The following is a 24,012-nucleotide window of genomic DNA, read 5'->3' as shown; positions in this document are numbered from 1 at the left end:
TTAATTGCAATTTTTAAATTAACTTTACATTATTGAGGGTTTGGGTGGTTTCAAATTGGAAGTCAGATATTATGATTTTCAAAACCAGACCGGACCGGATAGTCGGACCAGAAAAACCGGGAACTGGTCAGATGATTGGTTCTGGTTTTCACCAAAACCAGATTTTGGCCAAAAAAACGTTGATTTGGTCAATAAATCACTGATCCAAGCAGTTAAACCGTTCGAACCATTCAATAGTTTTAACCTATTTAAAAATAATAAATTTTTCTCAGAACAGACCATCCATTCGATTAAAAAATTGGACTGATCGACCCAGGAACCAAACCCTGACCGATTCAGTGTCCGAATCGGTTTTAAAAGCCTTGCCAGATATCAATGCTCCTTACGGTTGCCCACCCTCACTGTTACAGCAACAAAACGCAATACGGGAAAGAGAATATTATAAGTCACGTGGTGGAAAATAGGAGATGCAAGTGATAGCAAAGATGGGTTTCATTGGTTAGAGATGGTGAAGAAAAAATAGAATAAAATATTATTTGAACAAAATGCGGGAGAACTAATGGATGGGAAGTATCTGTGCTATTGGAGAAAACTTGAAGATATTTATTTTTAAAGGGTTCCAGTTCCACTATGATACCACCGGAAAGACACCATAATCAATCAACTGGTATCGTTAAAGTATTTAACCCACATATTATTTAATATTTTTAATTTTGCCACTATTGGAATTATTAGGCTCAGTTTAGAAGGAGTATAAATACAAATATGTACAGCGTAAATACAAATTGAATTTATACTCCTTCCAAACTCAGCCTAAGGGTGGATAAGCTCGGCTTAGAAATGCCAGACTTCGGCATAGGTTTTGTGTTTAGTCCCTGTTGGGCCTGGGCCTATTACTTCAAGTCTAGCTTGGCTGTATATGATATCTAAAAAACTTCTGATCAGTCAATTGGAATCATAAACTTGATAGCCAATCAGGTGTTATTTATCAAAATTTATGGGTGAGTTTTGATTGGTCAAAACTCTTTCCATACCATATTTTTTTCACATCATAGATTTTCCCTGTTATCATATTTGCAAAATAGCTTGTGTTTTTCTATTAACGGTGTACAGTTTTTGCCAATTGAATTTTATTTTGAAATTTTGAGAAATAATGGAAGATAAATTCAATATTTCTTTTTTTTTGTTCAATGTCAAATATTAGAAGACTTAAGGGTAATTTAAGTAATTCTTCAAACATTAGGATAAATTATTATCTATTTGCTAAACCATAGGAGTACTTTAAATATTTAACCCCTTTTTTTATTGCAAGGGACCAATTATGGCTCCATTTGGAAAGAATGCAAATACAAAAAAAAAAAAAAAAAGAAATGTTCAATGCAAATACAAATATATCTGATTCATAAAAATGCAAAATTATTTAACTTTACAATTTCTAATCTTGTACTTGACGAGGAGAAGCCCTTCCCCATATGTTCATGGTACATATGTAGGAAAGGTCCCACGGAACATCTTTAAAGAAAGTTACACTATTATGAACTCCCAAGTCTGAAACTGCAAGCCAGTCAGCCCCTGGTTTCCTTACCTCCAAATATGAGAATATGCTACATAAAGAGAATAATTATCTATAATCGCTTTATTGCATTGCTGGATGAGTTGTTCACATCTTCAAGATGAATCATCATCTTAAAGTAAACAGTCAATAGTCATCTTCTATCCAAATATTGTTGAGCATTGGGTTTTTAAAATAATACCTAAGATTCAAAGTATCGACATGTATCAGTCTATATCGGTTGATACATATCGTTCTGGGACCCCTCCGATATGCCCTTACAGTGGGTGTATCGGGGGTCTGACCAGTTCAGGGTGTGGAGGAGGCCTAAACTGGCTCCCTTGAACTAATTGTAAAAAAAAAAAAAAAATAGTACCAAAAGCTGTATCGGTTCGCCCGATACGCCCATACCAACGTATTGGGCATATCGATATTTTGAACCTTGATAATACCAAAGACAAAGACATCACATCCAAATGAATCATGATGGGAGATTAAGTATGTATTTAGTTTCGTTTACGTTTATTGAGTAAATGTTGCCACATAAGCGCCCTATCAGCAAATGCCTCGTTATGTGCATCCATACGCATCAATGTTTGCTTTTGGAACTTTCCATTTCAAGAAACTTCATTTTGGAGCTTCCCCCAATAGGTAGGCATTTATTGACACCTTTACCGATGTAGTGCCTAATGGTGCCTATGTATTATAAACGCCTTTATTAATTACTTTTCTCAATTTTATAATCATACAAATACAAAACATTTAGTAAGCATAAACAAAACCAAACACATAATATGTAGTAGTAATATTTATCCAATGATTTGACCTCGCTAATAGGAGTGGTTTTAGTATTTGTAAGTAAAAATGCAACCCTTGTGCCAGTTGACTTAACAAAAGGTGTTCAATCAACCAATTCCACCTACATGGAGTCTGAATCTACTGACCACAAACATTGCTGACTACATTCACTTAGCCGAACATCAGGAATATTGATACAAAGTAGAAGGATGCTCCCAATGTGCAGCCAGATGAAGAATGTGGTCAGGAATGTGTTTATAATCAGCATATCCCAATTCCATATGAAGTGCCCCTTTGGATGAGCTTTCATTTGATGTTTTCGGTTTTAGGAGGTAGAGTCCATCCAGAAGGGCTTTCATTTGCTGTTTTTGGTTGTAGGAGGTAGAATCCATCCAGAAAACTTGTTAAAAGACAATGTTTGGTGAAAACTTCATAGTTCAAAGTATTGAGATTCAATTGATTATATTCCAAAACTGATTTTTGCTCCTATATGGTCTAATTCATGGTGGGTGTTAAAACCAATTCCTTGGAAAAATATAAACTTTTGAGAAACAAGGAGGCGTTACCATATCATTAACCCTAAAACCTCTCATTGTTGCATACTAGTATTTTTTATTTTTTATTTTTTGTGGGGGTGGGGGTGGGGGGGGGGGGTTGGGGGGGGGGGGGTTGGAGAACCATTGTTATAAACATTTGCATCATATAACCGGCATGGTTTTAAATGGTGGATATACCTTTGTCTTTATTTTGAAAATGTTCTTCGTTCTGATGGGATTGGTTTGTCTTATATAGGGTTAGGATAATTTTGTTTTTTGGGAGTTTTAGAGATCTGCCCTTTGTCCTTTGTTCAATTGTTTATAGTATAGATGGGTTGGATCTCTTTGTATATAGTTTTTTTGTATATAGTTTTTCTAGAGGGGTTAGGTATTTATGTCCCCCCACTCCCCATAGTTTTTTTTTTTTTAATTTTGAGAACTACTAGTAGAGGGGGCCTTGCATTACAGGGGCTCGCTCATAAACTATTAGGTTCGAGCTCGATTCGAATTAGAGACTTTGAGCTCGAGCCAAAAGCTTGAAAGTTCGAGTTTGGCTACCTTTGATTGCAGGTCTCACAAGCAGCCTAGGTGCCGAGTCGAGGTTCCAAGCAGAGGTCTCCCTCAATTGGCGAGGTACCAAACTGAGGTCTCCCTTAGCTGCTAAAGTGTTGAGTTGAGGTTTCCCTAGCAGGCGAGGTGTCGAGCTGAGGTCTCCTTTAGTTGACAAGGTGTCGAGCTGAGGTCTCCCTTAGCTGCTAAAGTGTCGAGTTGAGGTTTCCCTAGCAGGCGAGGTGTCGAGCTGAGGTCTCCTTTAGTTGACAAGGTGTCGAGCTGAGGTCTCCCTCAGTTGTCGAGGTGCTGAGCCGAGATCTCCCTCAATGCCCAAAGTGCCGAGCCGAGGTAACACCCTATGTACACACTCGATTAGGTTCATGAGACCTTTGATTGTAGGTCTCAAAGGTCTCCCTAGCAGCCGAGGTGTCGAGCCAAGGTCTCCCTCAGTTGCTGAAGTGTCGAGTTGAGGTTTCCCTAGCAGGCAAGGTGTCGAGCTAAGGTCTCCCTTAGTTGACGAGGTGTTGAACTGAGGTCTCCCTCAGTTGTCAAGGTGCTGAGTCGAGGTCTCCCTTAGTGGCTGAGGTGTTGTTTAGTTTGGTCAAGGTGTCCTCTAGCTCGAGCTCGATTCGAATTAGAAACTTGAGCTCGAGCTCGACTACCTTTGATTGTAGGTCTCCTAGTAGTCGAGATGCCGAGTTGAGGTCTCCCTTAGTTGGAGAGAGAGTAGCATTCTTGTAATTTATAAGGAAAGAGAGAGAGATGGCAAGAGAGAGAATGGCATTTTTGTAATTTATAAGGAGAGAGAGTTGATAGGAGAGTGGCATTCTTGTAATTTGTAAGGAAAAAGAGAGAGTTGGTAGGAGAGAATGGCATTCTTATAATTTGTAAGAAAAAAAAGCAAAAGAGAGTGGCATTCTTGTAATTTGTAAAAAAAAAAGAGAGAGAATTGATAGGAGAGAGAGTGACATTCTTGTAATTTGAAAGAAAAAAAGTAAGAGAATTGGTAGGAGAGAGTGGCATTCTTGTAATTAGAAAGAAAAAAAAACAAAAGAGAGAATCGGTAGAGAGTGACATTCTTATAATTTGGAAGAGAAAAAAGCAAAATGTAATGTAAGATTCCATTCCTTGCCTTTTCAGGCCTTCTTTAGTACACATCCCAACTTAATGTATTTATATTGATTAATAAAGCCACCCTTCCATTGGGAGTAAATTTAAGGGTTAAATAAAAGTCTTTATTTTGAAAATTTGAAGAATTAAAAGGGGTGAAAGAGATTTTTTATTATTCTGTTACACATTACTCTGACATGGGAGGTTTTAATTTGAAAGGTGATGGGAGGTTTTAGTATCTAGGAGAAACATTAAAGGAGGTTTTTAAGTCTTTTACCCAAAAAAAAAAATCTAAACTCTCTATCCCAAGACATATATTTGTAAAATGACAAGGATTAATCGAGTTGAGACAATTTACACATGTTTCAGTCATATTTTACTTTTGGAAACATATACAACCATTAATTCTAGGAAAAACTACATATAGGTACCCTGCATTTTGGGCTTTGGAGTTAGTAACACTTAGGCCTGAACTTGTGTCTTAAACTTTCAGAAATATACACTCAAATCCAGCACATATGGTGGTTGGTAAAATTATCAAACTACTCATTAATATCATCAATGCCACAAATTGGGAAAAAATAAAACAAAAGTACAGAGACAATTTGGAAGGGCGGTGTTTGCACTGAACTTAAAACACAAAGCTACATCAACTTAACTGAAAAACAGAACAGATTTTGGCTCGACAAAACACTCCTTAATTTGGTTTATCTTTAGTAACTTTTTTACCGATTTTTGGTAAAACTTGAAGAGACTAAATTACCCATCTCGTCTGAAAACAGCAATACCGATTTTTGCAAAATCTTGAAAATTTTGGTCGGTTTTGGTTAGAGATGAATTGAAGAAGATTCAAAGTTCAAACACCCAAACCTTCGTCAGATCCTTGGAGCATCCATCACGTACGGTTTTGCTCTTTCTTCTGTTCTACTTTTTTGGGTGGTTTGGTACTTTGGTTGGACTGAAAGACAGGTTTCAATATTATGGTTGAATATTTGAAGTTATTTCATGCGTTCTGGTAGGATTTGAAGAAAATAAACAAGATACAAATCTATCTACAACGCTTTTTCATTTTGTTTCATTCCCCCCCCCCCCCCCCCACCCCACACACACACACTAGATTTTAAGAAATGAAGAAAATTCCGAAATTAATACTAAACAATGAAGCATGATTTTGTGCTAATAGTTGTTCTAATGCAAAGGCTTGGGTGGTAGGGGCTTTGGTCGTCTGTGAAGAAAAACCCATGTAAGAATCAGACTTGGGTAGCCTAGGAGTGTCTGAAGGTCAACGAATTCGACATTGATTTGGCTGATGGGAATCAACATTGCTGAAAGCTGAATAGAGACTGTTTTGATCCTACATCTTAACAGCAAACCACAAAGACGATTCCTTTTGACGATTTGATTTCTCCTATTTATTGGTGATGGATTGTAATATCTAAGGTACTTGGTTTTGTAGTTTATCGGAAAAGATGGTTGGATCTGCAAAAGTGAGACTTTTGGAATTTTAAATATTTTTCAAGGTGTACATCACATCACGGACCTCACGGTGGAATTGAGTGTATATTTCTGAAAGCTCAATGTATTTAGGTCATTAGGTGTCGCACTTGAATGCATATTTGTACTTAGGTCATTAGGCCACCATGGGACTTGAGCGTATACTTCAAGTCCTTTTAAGTTCACTTTTGCATCCATTTGTTTGAGTATGATTTGTACATCTGTAAGTGCACGATTTGTATTTGATTCAGATCTGCACTACAAGTACACAAAGCCAAATTCAATTTGTTTGTAATGCAAATTACATTTGCATTGGTGTAATGCACGAGAGTGCAAATAGGCAGTGTAAAATTTGATTTACTTTTGCTTCAAATTTGACTTAGTAAAATGTTGTAATGTGTAACTCATATGAAAGAGAGCATAGATAAAACGAGGGTTACGTGTTTCAAAACACTTTTGCCATGTCAGTGTCATGGCCGCAAGCTGAATCAACGGAATCAAAGCCTTTGATGTATTGTTATGCGTTTTAAAACCTTGAATTAGATGAAGTAACATCTTGGTCACAAAAATACATCTAAGGCCATGATTTTTGGTTTTAGCCCTGCATTAGAATAATGTCTCAGCAAAACTGAACTCTATTTGTTTGGGAGGTAGGAAGCTAAGATGATGTGGTCCCCACTATATGAGAGATAGTTGAAGTAGGAGGAAGAGATACAAATTTTGCACCAGTTTTTAAGATGCAAAATTTCCACTGCCAATGGGTGCAAATAAGACAAAAATAAAAACAATTTTTGTATCAGATAAAAGTGCAAATCATAATTACAAATAAATTGATGCAAAACTGAATCGGGTATAAAATTTGTATTCGGTTCAGATATGCACCACAAACAAACAGAACCTTATATTCATTGCCAACATCCATCCAGTATCTAAGCTTTTCATTTAGTTGCCAAGATAATATGAAAATTGGTCGTGCTTGGTTCAATTCTCATTCTTTCTCATTCTTACCCAAGATGAAATTCTAAAATGGGCAAGAATGGGTAAAAATAGGCAAAATGAGAAGATATTGCTACGAATCAAACACTTTTTTCCTAAAAATGGATTATTTTCAGACTGACAAGTGTTATATGTAAAAGCACTTTTGTAAAAGTACTTTTGAAAAAGTGTTTTCATATAAATACTTATAAAAGTACTTTTATAAAAGTGCTTTCATAAAAGTATTTCTATAAAAGTGTTTTTGTAAAAGTACTTTGCTAAAAGTGCTTTCGTAAAAGTACTTTGATAAAAGTGCTTTTATAAAAGTACTTATGTAAAAGTATTTCCACAGAAGTGCTTTTATAAAAGTACTTGCGTAAAACTGCTTTCATAAAAATGATTCCATAAAAGCATTTTCGTGCTTTTACCAAAGTGCTTTCGTATAGTTCTTTCATAAAAGTGCTTGTGTAAAAGTACTTCTATAAAATTGCTTTCGTAAGTACTTCACAGTAGTGCACTATTAAACATCTATGGAAGCAGTTTTGTAGGCAAAATTTCCTCAAAGAATGAAAATGAGCAAGATGGGGCATGATTATTTTTCATGTAGCAGGCTACCTCAACTTGTGTTATGGGCTGATTGTTCATTCTAAAAAGAATATGGCCCGTGGCAAGAATTTTGTAACCAAACACTCTAATGTTATTCATTTTTGCTCATTCTTAACCAGGATAAGCAAGAATTAAAAGAATGAGGCCCAAAGCAATGAACCAAACATGGCTTGAAATAACTTACTCTCAACTTTCTAGCATTTCCAGATAGTTCTGCAAAGAAAATATAACCGTAATTTAATAGAGGCTTTAGAATTAAGAAAATTGTATGGTGAGTCCATCCATTTTCTTAAACAAATTCTTGTTCTAAGAGTTTCTTATGAAAATTTCAAAATTCTTTCTCTCCGGGCAACCAAAGGAAGCCTAATTGACATATGGCTCTGTTGAAGGAGAAAAAGAAGGAAAAAGAATTTTGTGGAGACACCCCGGGGGGAGGGGGAGGGGTGGAGTAACATTTGGTTTCAAAAGGATTCATCTTTTTAAGATAAACTTCTCTCTAAGCCCTTTTTTTCTCTTTTGAGAGACTTTTTATACATCAATGCCCATAAGAATCTGTATATTTTCACAGGAATGCTGGAGCCTGGAGCTGTAGTCCTTATTCTACAATTGCTTGATGAAGGAGATGAACCACTGCTCACTCTCAAATTGATCTACATACACCTACCTGGTAACAAGTTGATGCTGATGACAATGCAAGCTTTGTATGAAGATGGTAGATTATTCATGGTTATCTCCTTTTCGTTGTTGTAAAAATATAGACATTTAATTGCTTTTGATGAAGTAAACATCTTTAGTCTCCAAGTTGAGGAATACTCCCAACTATCATCACTAAAAAAACAAAGATAAAAAGATGAAAACAAGTCAGGCACATATAAAGATGGTCATAAACTTGTTTACTTCACCAAGTGAGAAAAAACTAGCATAAGCTCCAAGAAACAATCAAAAGACTGAAGGCTAGTCAGTTGGGAAACAAAATGCATGCCGAACAAAAATGTTTCCTGACACAAGCTGCATGTATTGAAAATGCATAAAGCTTATGAAGGGCACCACACTTAAGCTATTGGGTGCATTGCAAGGGAGGAGAAATAGCTATTGGGTGCATTGCAAGAAACCATCTTGGAAATCACATCATCAGTAAAGTAAAGAGAATTGCAAGAACAACAACCATCAGTGTGGGCAGCAAAGGAAGCCATCAAATTGGCAAGGAGTACTGATTGCAATAGAATGTTGATTGAGGGAGATTCCTTTCTGATCATTCGGAATGCCATATAAGAGGCAAAGCTTTTATGCAGAGAGAGAAACAAAAAATTTAAGTTTAGCGAATATGGGCCATTCTTCTCAAGAAATTACTTGGAGAGGTCAAGTTCATGAATCTGTGAATAGAAAGCGATTATTGAGGATGCTTGGGGTTGCGCCACCCCTTGTGTTGTTTAGTCTTTCCCTTGCCTCTACCAAAAAACAAAGGATGCATATATTTATTTAAAGAAACACTGAAATAATTAATTATCTTTATAATGCCTTAGTAAGCACCTAATAATTGCACTTTTTTGACAATTAGAGTTGCTACTTCAGTGGTAATACAAATTTCAATTATCAGGCAACCAAATAAAAGTGCATGCTATTTTTTGGGGCTATACCACTTTTCCATCTAGGGGTGAGCATTATTCGGTTAAAACCAAAATACCGAACTGAAGATTTCAGGTTCGGTTTTTGGGTAATTCGGATTTCGATTTCAGTTTTTAGAGTTAAAAATTCAGTTAACCGAAAAAACCGAATTAACCAAAATTCATTATATAATATGTAATATATAATATGCTATATATTTATATATTAATATATCATATAAATGTATTATAATGAAATTCAATTCATAATATATTATAATATATAATATATATTATAGGTTATACTATATAATATTATACATATATATATATATATTAATTAAATTCGGTTTTAACCAAAGTAACTGAAAACCGAAACGAAAATTTCGGTTTTGTTTATTTCGGTTTTCTTGTAACTCGGTTTCGGTTCAGTTTTTAACCGAATAAACCGAATGCTCACCCCTATTTCCATCCATGACATGAGATGCATCTGTTCTTAACTTTAGAACTTTCAATAAAACATGCAAAGAAAAACCATTCTTTTTAATAATACAAGCGTAGTTCCTATCCCAGGTCATACTCTATTAAGAACTTTCATTGCCTAGAAAAGAATGCATCTTGTAACCTTGAGAACTCTCATAACTAAACGATGAACATTAGGTTACAATGGATAGAACAAGACTATTATTTTAATTTGTGATTTCCATGGGAGTATATCTTTTCTAGGGTCATTAAAGCTTTCAGGTAGCTAGAATCTTAGATCTTATAGACAGATTGCATGTAGCTAGGACAGAAATCAATAATAAATATATAAAATTTAAGTATTTGCAAGCCATTTAACTTTTCTTTCTTAGAGAAGAATAAATCTATGAAATTCATCTGATAGACCATATGGATGGTTAGTATTGTCAAACGAGGTGCACAATCTGGGTACCATGTGTAGTCACATAGGTAGAATCAATAAATGAAGATGCTGATAAAAAAAGAATCAATAAATGAAGATGGAAAGATGCTTGTCATGTGTTTTCAGAGAAAACATAAAAGGATCCACACAAAATTGTGCAAGTAAAAATTATACACCAAGGAGATTTAAAACCTATCAATTACAAAGTTATAAAATTCAAGTATGTACTTACATTTTGCAGACTAGGTCACTGCCATCTTTGTTGCATGTGAACAATCCTCTGTAACACAATGGTTTCCCAAGATCATAGATTTGGTAAATCCTTCAACCTTCTCTACATCTAATGTGAAGTTAAGTTGTTTCTCCACAGATTTGAAAACAGCAGTTCGTTTTGATGACCTTAAACGATATGGAGGCGAGGCATTAAAAGCCTTTCCATTATACATCTCAGTTTTGTCATTACCATGGCATGCAGGAACCTCACATAAACTTTCATTTAGAGATCCAGACTGTTCCGCACTTTTCCCACTCTTTTCTTTGTCCTCAGAAGCACTTGAACCATTATTGGCTCTTACCATATCTCTTTGCACAATTCTATCATGGGATGATACAGCATTGACTTCTCTCTTTCTCTTTCTTAATATGGAAGGAGTATTTGGGAAGCTCTTGGCAGCATTCTTTAATATAGATTCCGGGCTTTTCCCATCCAAATCAGTACCCTTCACACAAGGTGGAGTGAAGAGACTGACAAGTGGCATCAGCGCACTAGAGTTGTATCCCTGCTGCATTGAGCAATATGTGTTCAAGAGAACAGAATCAGATGTAATACCACAGTTTTCCAACTTTGGTGGTTCATAGTATAAAGAACCAAATGTTGGAACCTCAAACTGCACTGTGTCTGCCACCTTGTTGTCATTGTCAATTTTAGCAGTGCTTCCGTGTTTCTCAAACTTAGGTGTCAAATCAGTTATGCCACAGAAAGTATCTAACTTTGATGCCATTGTCTTGCTTTCAGCAGCAACAGAATCAACAAATCTACTTACAGGTACATCCATTGAACCATCTATATCTAGGAATCCTTGGTTTGGTGATTCCACAAGATCCTTACAGTTTTCCAAGTTACAAACCCTTTCTGTTCCTGGGGAAGCTTGGGCTGTTGAGTCCAGTCCTTTATTAGAAAAAACAGCTGGTTTTCCTGTATCTGCTGGTTTAGATGCATCTTTAACACCATTTTGTGTGCTAGCCTTTGGAGTTGGTGGAAGTTTCCCAGTAGCCAAATAGAAGTCCAACTTTTTCTTCAAGGAACTGTTCCAGTGATTCTTTATTGAGTTATCAGTCCTGGATGAAATTTCCAGTGTCAATATACAAAACCCCTCTGATATTTGAATCTGAAACCTTTCCTCTTTACTATAGAATTCTCAACAAAACAAAATCACTTGATTATTCATAAATTATTCAGAAAAATAATCATAAATTGTTCACAAAAATTCTAGGTAAATCAATCAGTCAATTACTAATTAGCAGGTACAGAACCTTGGGTCAACTGGTAGTAGATAAAGGAAATTTGGAAGCAATAGCAGGGAAAAATATATTCTGAAAAACAAAGCCTAATGTCCCCATCAACATGGTTTCAAATTTCGTGACATTTCGCTAATGTCGCCCGACATATGTCGATGTCGAGGCTCACCAACATGAAAATGGATGGTAATATAAAAATTACACTATTTCGGCCGACATTTCCTATATTTCGGAAATGTCGACCAAATCGATCCAAATAACCAAACAAAAAGACAGTTTTTCCTATTATGTCGATAGGATGTCAACTAATGTACATTAATAACATAATATATTAGTATATTATATTAATATAATACAGTATATTAATATAAATTATTCTATTAATAATTTCTATTTAATATTTCAAATAAAATATTCATAAAAAAATTAACAAAAAATAAAAACAAAAGAATAAATTAATTACTTTAAAACATAAAGCATTTTTCAAGTAATAAAATATTAACTAGTTAGTATTTTTAAAATATTTATTAAAATCAGAAAATGTTTACTAAATTTTGAAATAAATCATATTCTAAATTTAATATAAAAATCAGAATAAATTTATTAAATTTTATACTAAATCATAAATTATTATAAATTTAGTATTAAAGATCTTAATAAATTTATTAAGTTTTATAAGTAATCAGAATTTATCATAATCTTAATACTACAAAAAGGAGAATCAGTTTATTAAATTTATAATAAAACATAATGTATTATAAGTTTAATATTTGAAAAATCAAAATAAATGTATTTCCACTTACTAGTGTGAAATAAATATATTAGAATTTATAATAAATCAGAATTAAAAATAAGAAAAGAAAATATCAGATGACCTTGTAAAAACATCAAAATGTATAATAAATCAGTAAATCATCATTTACTAAATTGTTATTGATCTTAGTTCCTTAGCTTTAAATAATGGTTGGGAATAAGATAAGTCTAGAAATATGTATTAATGCTTTTTTTATCATTTTACAAAACATTATTGCATATTTCCACATGTTTCATAATATTTCCACAATGTCCCTAATTTTTACAATATTTCCCCTTGACATTTCTGACATATGTCCTATATTATGGTAAGCGACATTTCCATCGACATCGACATTTTAAACCTTGCCCATCAATCAGTCTACAATTACATGAAATCATTCAATGTTGTTAAACTGTGTCATCCTATCAGAATAAAGCTGAAAATTATGTGACATACTGCATGCCTATCAAAAAAGTTGTTTATGCTTTGCTTGTCCAATGGTGGCAATTGGATGGACAAATCAAAAGACAGCAACCATTTGATAATATCCCTAGATTTCCTTGTATTATCTTCTTCCTTCCTTCTTTTTCTTCTCCACCAAGAAAACATAAAAAGGTGACAATAACCATTAATCTTTTCCAATCATCCAAAAGGACTACAGACAATTGAATGGTTGTGCTTTGAGATTGATATTATGTTTAGAATAATAGCACACTGCAAATGTCAGTCCCACTCACACTGCAAATGCATCTGGTCATATTGTTATTCTGTTGGTAATAAGGATAGTCTACCTATTATTTTCTTTAATGGGAAAGCATAGCATCATTATAGGTCAATAAGTAATACCTTCCAGGTAAAACTTTAGCTATTTCTGCCCATTTATTCCCATGTATTCGGTGGGCATTCATGAGTGCGAGTTCCTCCTCCAAGGTCCAAGCATCTTTCTTTATCATAGGGTTTAAATGATTGTGCCATCTGAAAACAGTTCAAACAATTAGCCTTTATTTTTTTTTCTTGGGTGAATATTGGCAACAAGCTAATAGATGAAACCGAACAATCACAGTAACCAAATAAATTATATATTTGATATCCTTTTCATAGTGTATAACATAAGCCCATGAACAATTTGAGTCAACCCAACTTGAAAACCTTGAGATAAGCATTAAAATGTAAAAAAGCTTCAGCAATCAACACCACAGCCAAATGAAAAGTGGTAATAAATGATATCATAAAACATAAATCTCAGTAAATATAATCTTTATACAATTACATTGTTAGCTCACAAAACCAACCTCTCCCGGCATTGTTTCCCTATGCGACCTGGCAAGGATTTTGCTATAACTGACCACTTTGTAGGCCCGTATTTTGATACCAGTTCAATGATTCTATCATCTTCCTGTGGATCACACAGGGAACAGAAAATTTAATATCTAACTCTCAAGTCTCAAACATGCAAAAAGTGAAAATGGTAATGGAGGAAAATTTGCACTTAACCTCCTGGGTCCATGGTCCTTTAATAAGCTCTGGATTGAGAACCTTTTGCCATCGATGTAGACATTGAACTTCTGATCTATCGGGAAAAAATTCAGCTGCATAAACATGAATGATTAATTACAAGATGGCCTTCCAGTACAGTCATGTATATAAGTTGGACATTTTATGTGCCAATGTGGTTGCGGGATAACTGTTACAAATGAGCCATGCATGTTACAAAATATAAGAACATGCTGCAACAAGAACCAAACTATTTTAATAGAAGTAACACATAACACATGAGTTGCATTAGATGTTTCCATATTTCAGGTTTTTTAATACACTATTTCAGCAACTGCAAACAATGAAAAACATTGCCATGCATGTCTCCTTAATCATAGGACTATCTATTAAGTCTGTCCCATATTAATATCAATTCCCTCCCGATGTTGCAGTTGAATAATCCAAACATTAGTCATTTCATTGCTCCATTCGTCTACTAGTTTGACTCAGTAATCAGTAGTCAATAGATATAAGTACTACCAGAGAAGTTTTAACTTTTAACTCAATAATCAGCAATTAAACACCTAGGGCTATCATCAGCAATACAAAATATAGGGATATTCTTTTAAAGCAGAATAGCTTGATTTTTTCATTCATTCATCAAGTCAGGTTGGAATTAGATTAGTTAGTTGAAATGACACAAGCAAATTAATGTGAAATGGTACATTGTGCAACATATTGCATAACTTTGAGATAACAATGAAATATTTACTGCTTAGAACAAACATCAGTATCAGTGTCATGGCATTCCTTTCTGTGTGATCTAAATTCTATGCCATATGACCATGTTATGAAATTGTCAAAGTCATCTACAAATTAATGTGAAATGGTACATTGTGCAACATATTGCATAACTTTGAGATTACAATGAAATATTTACTGCTTAGGACAAACATCAGTATCAGTGTCATGGCATTCCTTTCTGTGTGATCTAAATTCTATGCCATATGACCATGTTATGAAATTGTCAAAGTCATCTACAAACTTGAGCACCCTGCTGCAGGTTACAAACCAGGGCCAACTGATCCATTTCCTAGAAGGATTTATTTTCAGTTATGGATCATAACAACTGATGTTGAAGAAATCATAGAGAAGGAAAAGAACAAACCTATTTTCTTCCAACACTTCCCTTTAAAAGCTTTAACAGCTTTTCTTAATGTCTCATCCTGTAACACATATATTAATTAGGAATAAAATCTACTTATGATGGATAAAAGAGAGTAATTGAAAGATAAGCAGCCCATCAAAAGGAACTAACATGGATGAGTACAAAGCTACAAGTATAATATATTGAACGCAATAATAACATTTTTGGCCTGCAGTTTGTGGAGCCAATAAAAAAGCTACCTATAATAATTATAGAAGGTTTTTAAGGCAAATCCCTGATTCAAGTTTTCTAAATCCTATGAGTGATAAATTGATCTGAACCTGCCTAACGCATAGCTAAGCAAACAATGAGGCAGCATAAAGAAGAGGCAGGTTTCGATATCTACTAGGAAGAATCTTATGGCTAGCCTATAATAATAAAAAATAAAAAACGAATTTACAAATCAAGATAAACTGCTAACCTCCTCTGGAGTCCACCCACCCTTTGCACGCCTTATGGGGCCAGTAGTCCTCCTACATAAAATGTTAAATCACCATAATAATATGTAACAGAAAGCACAAAGCTTCTAGTACTTGTACAATATACATGAATTACCAAAAAAGCTTTGTCAACATATCATAATAAAAGAAACTATTCAGGAATCCTGAAATGATGCTGATTTTGGAAAGGAACTAAGAGCATTATATGGTTCAATTTGATGTCTCCTTTCCTGTTAGCTAACCTGTTTCTAAGTATATGCCTAGTAAGCATAGAAATGATATAGGGGGACGTAGAAGTATTTGTTTCAGATTGAAATGAACCACAGAAAGTCAGATTTAGTTTATTTGAGATCTGAAAACCCACCCACAATTGACGATGATCAAACTGCAGGCGAATTTATATAATTTCCAAATAAAACCTAATAAAGAAAAGCTAATAGTAATTTCAAAGCGAAGCTGTTATTACTGATGGTAAAGGAGCAAATAACAGAATAACTGTACCGATGATATGGCGATGTTGAAGCGGGGCTGCAAATCCCTGGAGACTTCAGAGCGATGCTACAACTACCCTCAGAGACAGAGGAGCTCGAAGCAGCAGCTGACTGTTTGTTTTCGAGACAACACTGCTCGTGTTTCACTTCAGCCATCATTTTCTAGGACAGTCTCCAAAACCCAACATCCTGATATAGAAGAAAACTAAACAAATCCCACTTAGAGAAACTAATCGTGACACTGAAACTCATCAAGAACCATCAATAGAACCTCAAAACCAGAATTATGATACTAATCAATAGTCGACAGAATTCTCAAAAATCCCAATACATCCTAAATATTAACCGTCAATAACTAGAACGCAGATCTTAAAACAAAAAAGCAGATCAAACAGAAGAAGAAAAACGAAAAGATATTAGGAAACAGAATTTTAGGGTTTTAGATCACAAATAACAGAAGAACGTCCAATCACAAACGAATCAAAATTACTTGAGTTCAACAAAAATTAAGGTGAGACGATCCAAAACAATTAAGCGTTGAGAAGAAGAGTGAGTAAAAACAATTAAGAAATTTGTGAATTCAATTACCTCCGGTTGCAGAGGAATGGCGGGAGTCGAAGCCGAGCTCATCAGGCGAGAGAAAGAAAAGGTTCGAACCCTCGAAGAGAAGAAAACTGTGAAAGCTTTCTTTCAAAAAACATCGCCCGTTGAAAGAGAGAGAAGAAAACTATAACGAATAATAATATTATAATTAAAAAAATCAGGCCGACCGACGTTTCCGTTTCCCTCTGTTAACCAGAAGCTCCAAAACAAAGCCTTTGGATGTTAACGGCTCTTGACGGTTTATGTTAACGTTGCGAGCAAAAGTTTGAACCTCAAACGGCACACTCCCATTACAGCCACTTTCTTAACTTTCGAACAAGTTCAGAGCATAGATGCTTCCTGAGTCATTCTTAACCGTTGGATTCGTACTGATTAATCGACCTTTAAGTAGAGTTCATGAAAGAGACGTTTTAACTGATTGAGGGTACTCTGAATTAATTCGAGGGAACATGTGATTACATTGTTTTGGACGGCTACGATTCTTTAGGTTCTTTCCCGATTTTAATCTGGTCCTTCTATATCTGGATCTCACAAATTTTTTGTACTGTTCAGGTGCGGACCTAATATTAAATTAGTTAGAAAATTTAATAATTTAAGTTAGCTGAAGATGTAATGAATTAGGACCATTGATATGTGTTAGAATAGATTATCTACAGTTAGACACGTTGGGTTGCCTCGTAGACTCAGACGGTTTCTTTCACGCAGGGGAAAAAACTTGCGTCGGGGACTCGGGGTGTTGAGGTTTGAGGATGAACCATGGATGATGAGACCCTGAGACGAGTTTACATCGCGCCCCATAGTACATCTCAACTCAACCATGTACCGGTCCCAACGGAAGATGTTTTCAATGCACGCTGAGAGATATGCCCTTAAGGCCTTAATAGGGGTGTTTCGGGTCAGACCATGACTGAAAGGATAGATGGGCCTTAAACTGACCCTCTGAACCAGATTGAACAAAAAAAAACTAAAAAAAAAAGGGACAAATGAGCCTCGATATTTTGAACCTTACCTTGTGGGGTGTGACAAGTGGGGCACTGATGTGGTCTCCCTTGAGACAAAGAGAAGAGTGCCAACTAGGGGTGCCAATTGGACTGGATTTGGTCCAATCCAATCCAGTCCAATGTGAGTCCATTACAAATGGATCAGGTCTAGTCCAATCCAATGAATATTTTGGACGGTCCGATTCAATGTCTGAACCGTCCAATCTGTTCTAATTTAGATTGGTTCCAACCTAAACCCCATTGACACTTACATTCTTATCTTCTATCAATGGACCATATATTGGTTCAATCCAATCCAATCCGATATAAATTCATTATGAATAGATCCAAATCCAATATCCAAATTGATTTTGGTTTGGATGGGGTCCAACTCAAAACCGGTCCATTACACCCCTAGTGCCAACTGGCTCAGTTGTGAGCACTTTGGCTGGGTTAATTGGTTGTGGAGGAAGTTTGGGATTTGGTACCAATTCTCGCTGCACCCTGGTTGGGAGGCTTTGGGTTTGGGGATGGTCTACCTGCCCTTGTTAGTCCCATAAAACAAAATAGGAAAAATAAAAGGTCTAGATCCTCATTTTTAGAATTTTGAAAAGGATATAGATGAATTCACATTTATGCACTCACATGTACATCTCAACGTGCATTGGGAATATCTATGTTACTTGCCATTGGGAGATGTTCCCCATACATGGTTGGAAATAGGGAATTTGTGGGGCACGCTCTATGAGGCACCAATGTGAATTCATCTAGGTCTAGATCAACATTATGTTGGTTAATGAGAGAGTTGATCAACTTTCCCACGTTAATGTTTTGGTAAATGTGAATTATAATTAATTCTTGGGTATCATTTATCCAAATAAGTGATACCTGTATTCAAGGTGGGAGACGTTAAAATTAATGAAACAAAATTGTCTATTGAAAGACTTAAATTTCCATTTAGATTTGTCCAAAATATTGAAACATCCCCTCTCTTTTAAAATTGAATTAAGACTTCTCCTTTTTTCTGGTGAGGGCATAGAACAAAAAACTCCCCTCCATTAACATTTCGTTTAAATGCATATAAACATTACATCATGTGCATATTAACTTTTTGAAAAAACCCAGTCTTGCCTACTTTCGTATTCTTTCTTCTTCTAAACCTTCAAAGCTACTTAATCTACACCATGTAACATTCCATTTAATACCTTATTGAGACCCTTAGTCCACTTGCTACTTTGAAACTTTTTGCATGCAAGAAATCAAGTTTTCCTTCGTTAGCAATTTACTTGATCCTTCAGGATCACAATTGAATTTGTTCAATGGTTTGTTCTGGAGTTTAAATTGACAACAATGAAGTAGGGCATGTACTATGTTGAGATTGGATTTGGGGAGTTGTTGGACATGGAGGGTAGGGATGGCAAATGGGTGGGTTGGGTTTAGTTAGGTGTGGGTTGAGTACCAACCTACCCATACTGACCCACTAACCCATTTTCCACCCATACTGTATTCATTAACAATACAATATACATTTTCAACCTAATTGGATTTCAGAAGATAAATCAGAAGAATATGAATCTTTTTTTTTTTTGGAAAAGTAAAGCAGATTTTATTGAAAAAGAAGAATTTACACACGAGCAACCCGAAATCCATGAGCATCCTCCCAAACAATCTGGGAGAGCTCGGCCAGGAAAAGCAACGGGGGCAGAACAGCCTCATGTACATAATCAAAAAACTTCAAAAGAAAATCAGCAGGCCTATTACCCTCACTGTATATATGAACAAAAGATTCAAATTCAAAGCCGAGATAGACAAGTTTAATTTGCTCGATTAGATCCCAAGCTTTCCAAGGAGAAGGGTATGTCCCATTCAAAAAGTTTATAGCTATTTGAGAGTCAGATTGTACTACAACCTTACTAAGATTTCTCTCCTTGGCATTCTTAAGGCCTTTAAGAATGGCTTGTAATTCATGAGTGAGCGTTCCTTCAAGAGGAACCATAACCGCATAAGCCTCCAAAGGACAACCTCTATCATCTCTAATGATAAAACCAACACCTCCTCTATCAACATAATAGGATCCATTAGTGTTTAAGCAAGCCATACCCGTCGAAGGCGGAATCCAGTGGTGAAAGGACTACTCATTCTGAGAAGGGGAAAAAGCAAGGCTCCATGCTTCACACAGGGATCTTGTAAAGGGGGGAATCCTGGAGCTTCCACTTATCACGGCCAGTCTTGGTTGAGATATCAGAGAATTTTTTAGAGGATTACGTCCCAATTAAGGGATTTATTCAAAAAACATCGACGATTCCTTTCAAACCAAATATGATAAATTGTGCCGGCAAGAGCTAGCCTCAGTAAACACTGTACCAGTTGACCTCTCCCGGAGCTCTGGTGAATGAGCCAATCAACCTCATTGAGCCAAGAGTCTTGCTTGGACCATACCACGTGGCACTAAGCTAAGATAGCTTGCCAAATCTTGTTGGAAAAATCACAAGAGAAGAATAGGTGGTCATGGGACTCTTCTTCCCAATTACAAAGCACACAAAGAGGAAGAAGCAAAGAGAGACCATGCCTATGCAACTGATCCTTGGTAGAGAGGGCACCCCTCACAGCTAGCCATAGGATGAAAGCATGACGAGGGGTCCTATTCCTATCCCAAATGAGAGCAGACCAGTCCTTTCGAATACCGATTGGGCGGATACACTCCCAAGACAAACTGACTGAGAAGAATTCCCCAGGGTTCGGAGTCCAAATCACCCTATCCTTGGTGAGAGATTCAGTCTGGAGGTTTCTCCCCACCATTCAGGATCCAGAGGGAGGAAAAACCTAGGAGGGCCCACCGACAATCAGTAATAACACAAGAAACTTTAATCAATTTCGAGGGAGCAATAGAAGCCTTGAGTTGGGCATCAAGAGAATCCCACAAAACCCTACGAGGGTGCCACGAGTCAAGCCAAAAAAGAGTTTCTATATCCGCAATAACATGGTGGGTCCAGGGCTTGGCTAGGTCTCGAGTCTTCAAGAGGCTTCTAACAGCCCAGGAGCACCGCCTTGGCACCGGAAGAGACCAATACCTCGACACAAACCGAGTAACCCACAAGGATGAAGAGCTATTTGTAGCAATAGTCGAAACATGATTAATAAGAAGGGCCAGATTCCAGTCCCTTACCCTTTGAAGGTCGAAGCCCCCTTCCACTTTCAGCATGACTCCCAACGGACATTGTGGATCCTAGCACCCCCTGATCCTGCCCAAAGAAAATCCAAGGAGAGCTTCTCTAGAAGATTTGTGACACTGACTGATAGGCTAGGCTAGCTAGAGAGCACCAAAACATGATCCTACCACTGCTGACTGAACGGAGTAATTCCAATCTTCCAACATAAGATAAGGTCTCACTCTTCTAGGATTTAGTCAAGTTATCCATCGCCTTGATGAGAGGAAGAAAATCATTGTGGGTCAACTTGGTGGTAGTCAGAGGGAAACCGAGGTACCTAATCGGGAGGGAGCATAGAGACATTCCAAGGATATCCAATATAGATGACTGGTCCTCTACACTAACAACAAAGAAAAAGACCTGGAACTTGGCATTGTTTACCTCAAGACCAGACCAGGCCAGGAACCGATCTAGGAGATATCGAAGGTTAAAAGCGGATATAGGGTTTGCGACAAGAAATATGAATAAATCATAAAAAAAAAGTCAAGTGGGTTATCATGGGCGACTTGCATCTTGGATGAAGGCGGAGGAAGTCTTTTATGGCGGCTTCATCTAAAAATATTGGATAAGACCAAAAGAACCAACAAAAACAAATAAGGCAAACTAGGGTCTCCTTGGCACAGACCACGGGAGGCTTAAAAGTAGCCCTCATGAGAGCCATCGACCATCACAGAAAAGCTAGTAGTAAAAACACAAGTAAAGATCCATTCCACAACATGTTCGGGAAAGGCAACACTCTCCAAAACTCGACGAAGAAAGAGCCAATCAATAGAGTCATAAGCCTTTAGCAAATCAATCTTTAGCGCCATATGAGGCTTCCCATTATTCAAGTGATAACCATGAAGGATTTCATGAGCCAGCAAAATGTTGTGAGAGATAGATCGCCCCTTAATGATATCCGACTGGTTCCAAGAAATGAGATCTGGGACAACAGATTGTAAGCGGTTAGCGACAATCTTAGCTAAAAAACGGTATAATAGGTTATAGACAGAAGTTGAGTGGAAATCGTTAAAATTCATTGGGCCTCAGACTTTGGAACTAAAGATGATAAATTTTGGGAAAAAGGATTTCGGTTTTCTCTCTGTCATTGCCATTCGACAGAAGGTGATATATATACAACTTCGATGGAGTCTTTCGCTCCTAATTTCATGCCTAAAAATTTCCTAAAATCTGCTAACTAACCAAAAGATATGTACAGAAAATATACTGTGAAGTATGTCGCCTAAAATATCTCCGAAGATCTCCTAAAATCTCGCCCAATAAAAGATTAAAGTGGAATTTACTTCCCCAAGGAGTTGACCAGACCAAAAGAAATCCAGAATAGCCTATATCACATATCCTCTCACCACAGGCCATGCCTTGTGAAAGAAGGTAGTGTTAAACCCATCTGGACCTGGACTTTTGTCCCCATCTGTAGCCATGACCGCGGCAAAGACCTCCTCCTTGACACTGAAGCACCCAAAGCCCGACGACTTTCTATAATGAGGTGGAACCGGGTTCTTAGGGTGCCCAAGAAGGGTTGACAAGAATCAGGATTCTTCAGCATGTTTTCAAAATAGGAAATAATGGTTGCCGCTCTAATACCAAGCTCGTTCGAGAACAAAATATCAAATCCTTCGAGTTGAATGGTAAGAATGCGGTTTTGGTGTCTCCTAACACAAATTGACCGGTAGAAGGAGGAATTTGAGTCTCCTTTAGTCAACCATTGGACCCTTGATTACTGTCGAAGGAGCGATTCTTTGATCGTTAAAGCTCTCAAGAGTCTCCCTCGCCACCCGTTCCCCACGAACCAAAGTCTGATTAGAGGGATCGATGAACAGCTCTCGTTGGACTACTTCCAAGGAACTCCTTGCTTGAGAAGCCTGAGAAGAGATCTGACCGAACTCTCGTTTACTCCAATCTCTCAACACTACTTTTAATAGCTTCAATTTAGTAACCACAATGAACATTTTGGTACCCCCTAATAGGGGTGTTCCAGACATCTGCCACTACTTAAAGAAAACTTTGGTGGTTAGTCCAAAAATTACAAAATCTAAAGGGGGGGATTTCCGGTAGGAATGGGGGTGGCATTGAGGTGCATCACAATAGGGGTATGGCTTGAAATCCTCGGAACGGGGAACACCACTAGAGACCTATTGAAATCCCGAATCTAGGCAAAATTAACTAGAGCACGGTTAAACTTTGTCTCCACCTGGTGGAGCCCTTCACTTCGGTTAGACCCAGTAAATCTTGATCCTTGCCATCGTAAATCCAAAAGACCAGAGGATCTCACACAATTAAAGAAATCCACAACCATACTCTCCCCCCCCCCCCCCCCCCTTTCGATCATCCTGACTAGGTCTTGCTATGGGAAGCTTATATCACTAGCTATCTTGACTAGGTCCCGCCAAAAGGCTTCCCTTTCAGTTGTCTGGTTTCTACCATAGATAACTGACACCACAAAATGCCCAAGATAAGTTCCACGGAGCTTAACCAAGCAGTGGAAAGCTTGGTCCGGTTTACCAAGAATTGACAGCTCGAGAGTGGAATTTTTCCACAACACCCAAATTCTACCATTCGAACAATGATCATAGTTGGTAGCCATGTACCATTCATGCTGAATCAGCCTATAAACCATGGAGGTGTTGACCTCGTGAACTTTTACTCCAATCAAAACCAGGTTATAGTTACTAATAAGATGCCACATCTCATGTTGCTTCTCCGGGGAGTTTAACCCCCTAATATTCCAACACCCAAGGGACATCAGTTAAGGTCAGGAAGGGGACTACCCCGACGTCTGCTTCCCTTCCTACCCCTACCTCTCCTACTACCGCCATTCCCTCAAACCTTAATTCAGTTGGGGAGAAGATGTCAGAATGGTCCAAGTTCCCATTTAAGCACTCATCAGGGACTGTCTCCCAGATCGTCCAAGATTTTTTTTTTTTTAAAAGGTAAGGTAATTTATTAAAATAAGAACCAGTACAAAAGAGCCTAGGCCATTAGATACAACCAGTTCTGAGATCTAAACAGCAAACTCAAATTCTCTGATTTTTAAACAACTCCAATGCCGGCACCCAGGACTGAAGATTTCGCTTTGCCCTGAAAAATTCTTATTTCTTTCAATCCAGATGGTCCAACGCACAGCAGCCGGGATAGTCTTTCAAACCAAGATACCTTTCTTG

General features: G+C 36.9%; 2 protein-coding genes across 5 annotated transcripts; both read right to left on the bottom strand.

Annotated features, from left to right (window-relative positions):
* Window positions 1-7,850: 7,850 nt before the first annotated feature.
* LOC148868673 (transcription factor MYB3R-3-like) lies at window positions 7,851-16,921 on the bottom strand. 4 transcript variants are annotated; one of them, XM_088974048.1, is made up of 9 exons: window positions 16,648-16,921; window positions 16,070-16,248; window positions 15,550-15,601; window positions 15,090-15,147; window positions 13,940-14,034; window positions 13,738-13,841; window positions 13,292-13,420; window positions 10,364-11,469; window positions 7,851-8,451 (listed from the first exon to the last, which is right to left on the bottom strand). In XM_088974048.1, the coding sequence occupies exons 2-8, from the start codon at window positions 16,216-16,218 to the stop codon at window positions 10,374-10,376; spliced, it is 1,683 nt and encodes a 560-aa protein (XP_088830174.1). In that variant the 5' UTR covers window positions 16,219-16,248; window positions 16,648-16,921; the 3' UTR covers window positions 7,851-8,451; window positions 10,364-10,373. The 4 variants fall into 4 exon arrangements, with proteins under 4 accessions (XP_088830174.1, XP_088830175.1, XP_088830173.1 ...); XM_088974049.1 differs by having other exon boundaries at window positions 16,070-16,264; window positions 16,648-16,779; XM_088974047.1 differs by having other exon boundaries at window positions 10,364-11,538; window positions 16,648-16,779.
* A 2,345-nt stretch (window positions 16,922-19,266) lies between these two features.
* LOC148868672 (uncharacterized) lies at window positions 19,267-19,740 on the bottom strand. The gene has a single exon (XM_088969871.1). The coding sequence runs from the start codon at window positions 19,738-19,740 to the stop codon at window positions 19,267-19,269; it is 474 nt and encodes a 157-aa protein (XP_088825997.1).
* Between the last annotated feature and the right edge of the window lie 4,272 nt (window positions 19,741-24,012).

This window comes from Nelumbo lutea, chromosome 2 (genome assembly GCF_056320005.1).
Source record: "Nelumbo lutea isolate HS-2025 chromosome 2, American lotus-T2T, whole genome shotgun sequence".
Taxonomy (NCBI): domain Eukaryota; kingdom Viridiplantae; phylum Streptophyta; class Magnoliopsida; order Proteales; family Nelumbonaceae; genus Nelumbo; species Nelumbo lutea.
This window is presented reverse-complemented; position numbering and strand designations above follow the sequence as displayed.

Excerpts from the sequence above, each read along its gene's own strand:
- LOC148868673 (XM_088974047.1), bottom strand. The coding sequence starts at position 16,218 with ATGATGGCTGAAGTGAAACACGAGCAGTGTTGTCTCGAAAACAAACAG. Across the intron at positions 15,602-16,069 it reads TCAACATCGCCATATCATCG|GAGGACTACTGGCCCCATAA; the intron begins GTACAGTTATTC and ends CATTTTATGTAG. Across the intron at positions 13,842-13,939 it reads AAGGACCATGGACCCAGGAG|GAAGATGATAGAATCATTGA; the intron begins GTTAAGTGCAAA and ends TGTGATCCACAG.
- LOC148868672 (XM_088969871.1), bottom strand. The coding sequence starts at position 19,740 with ATGGCTTGCTTAAACACTAATGGATCCTATTATGTTGATAGAGGAGGT.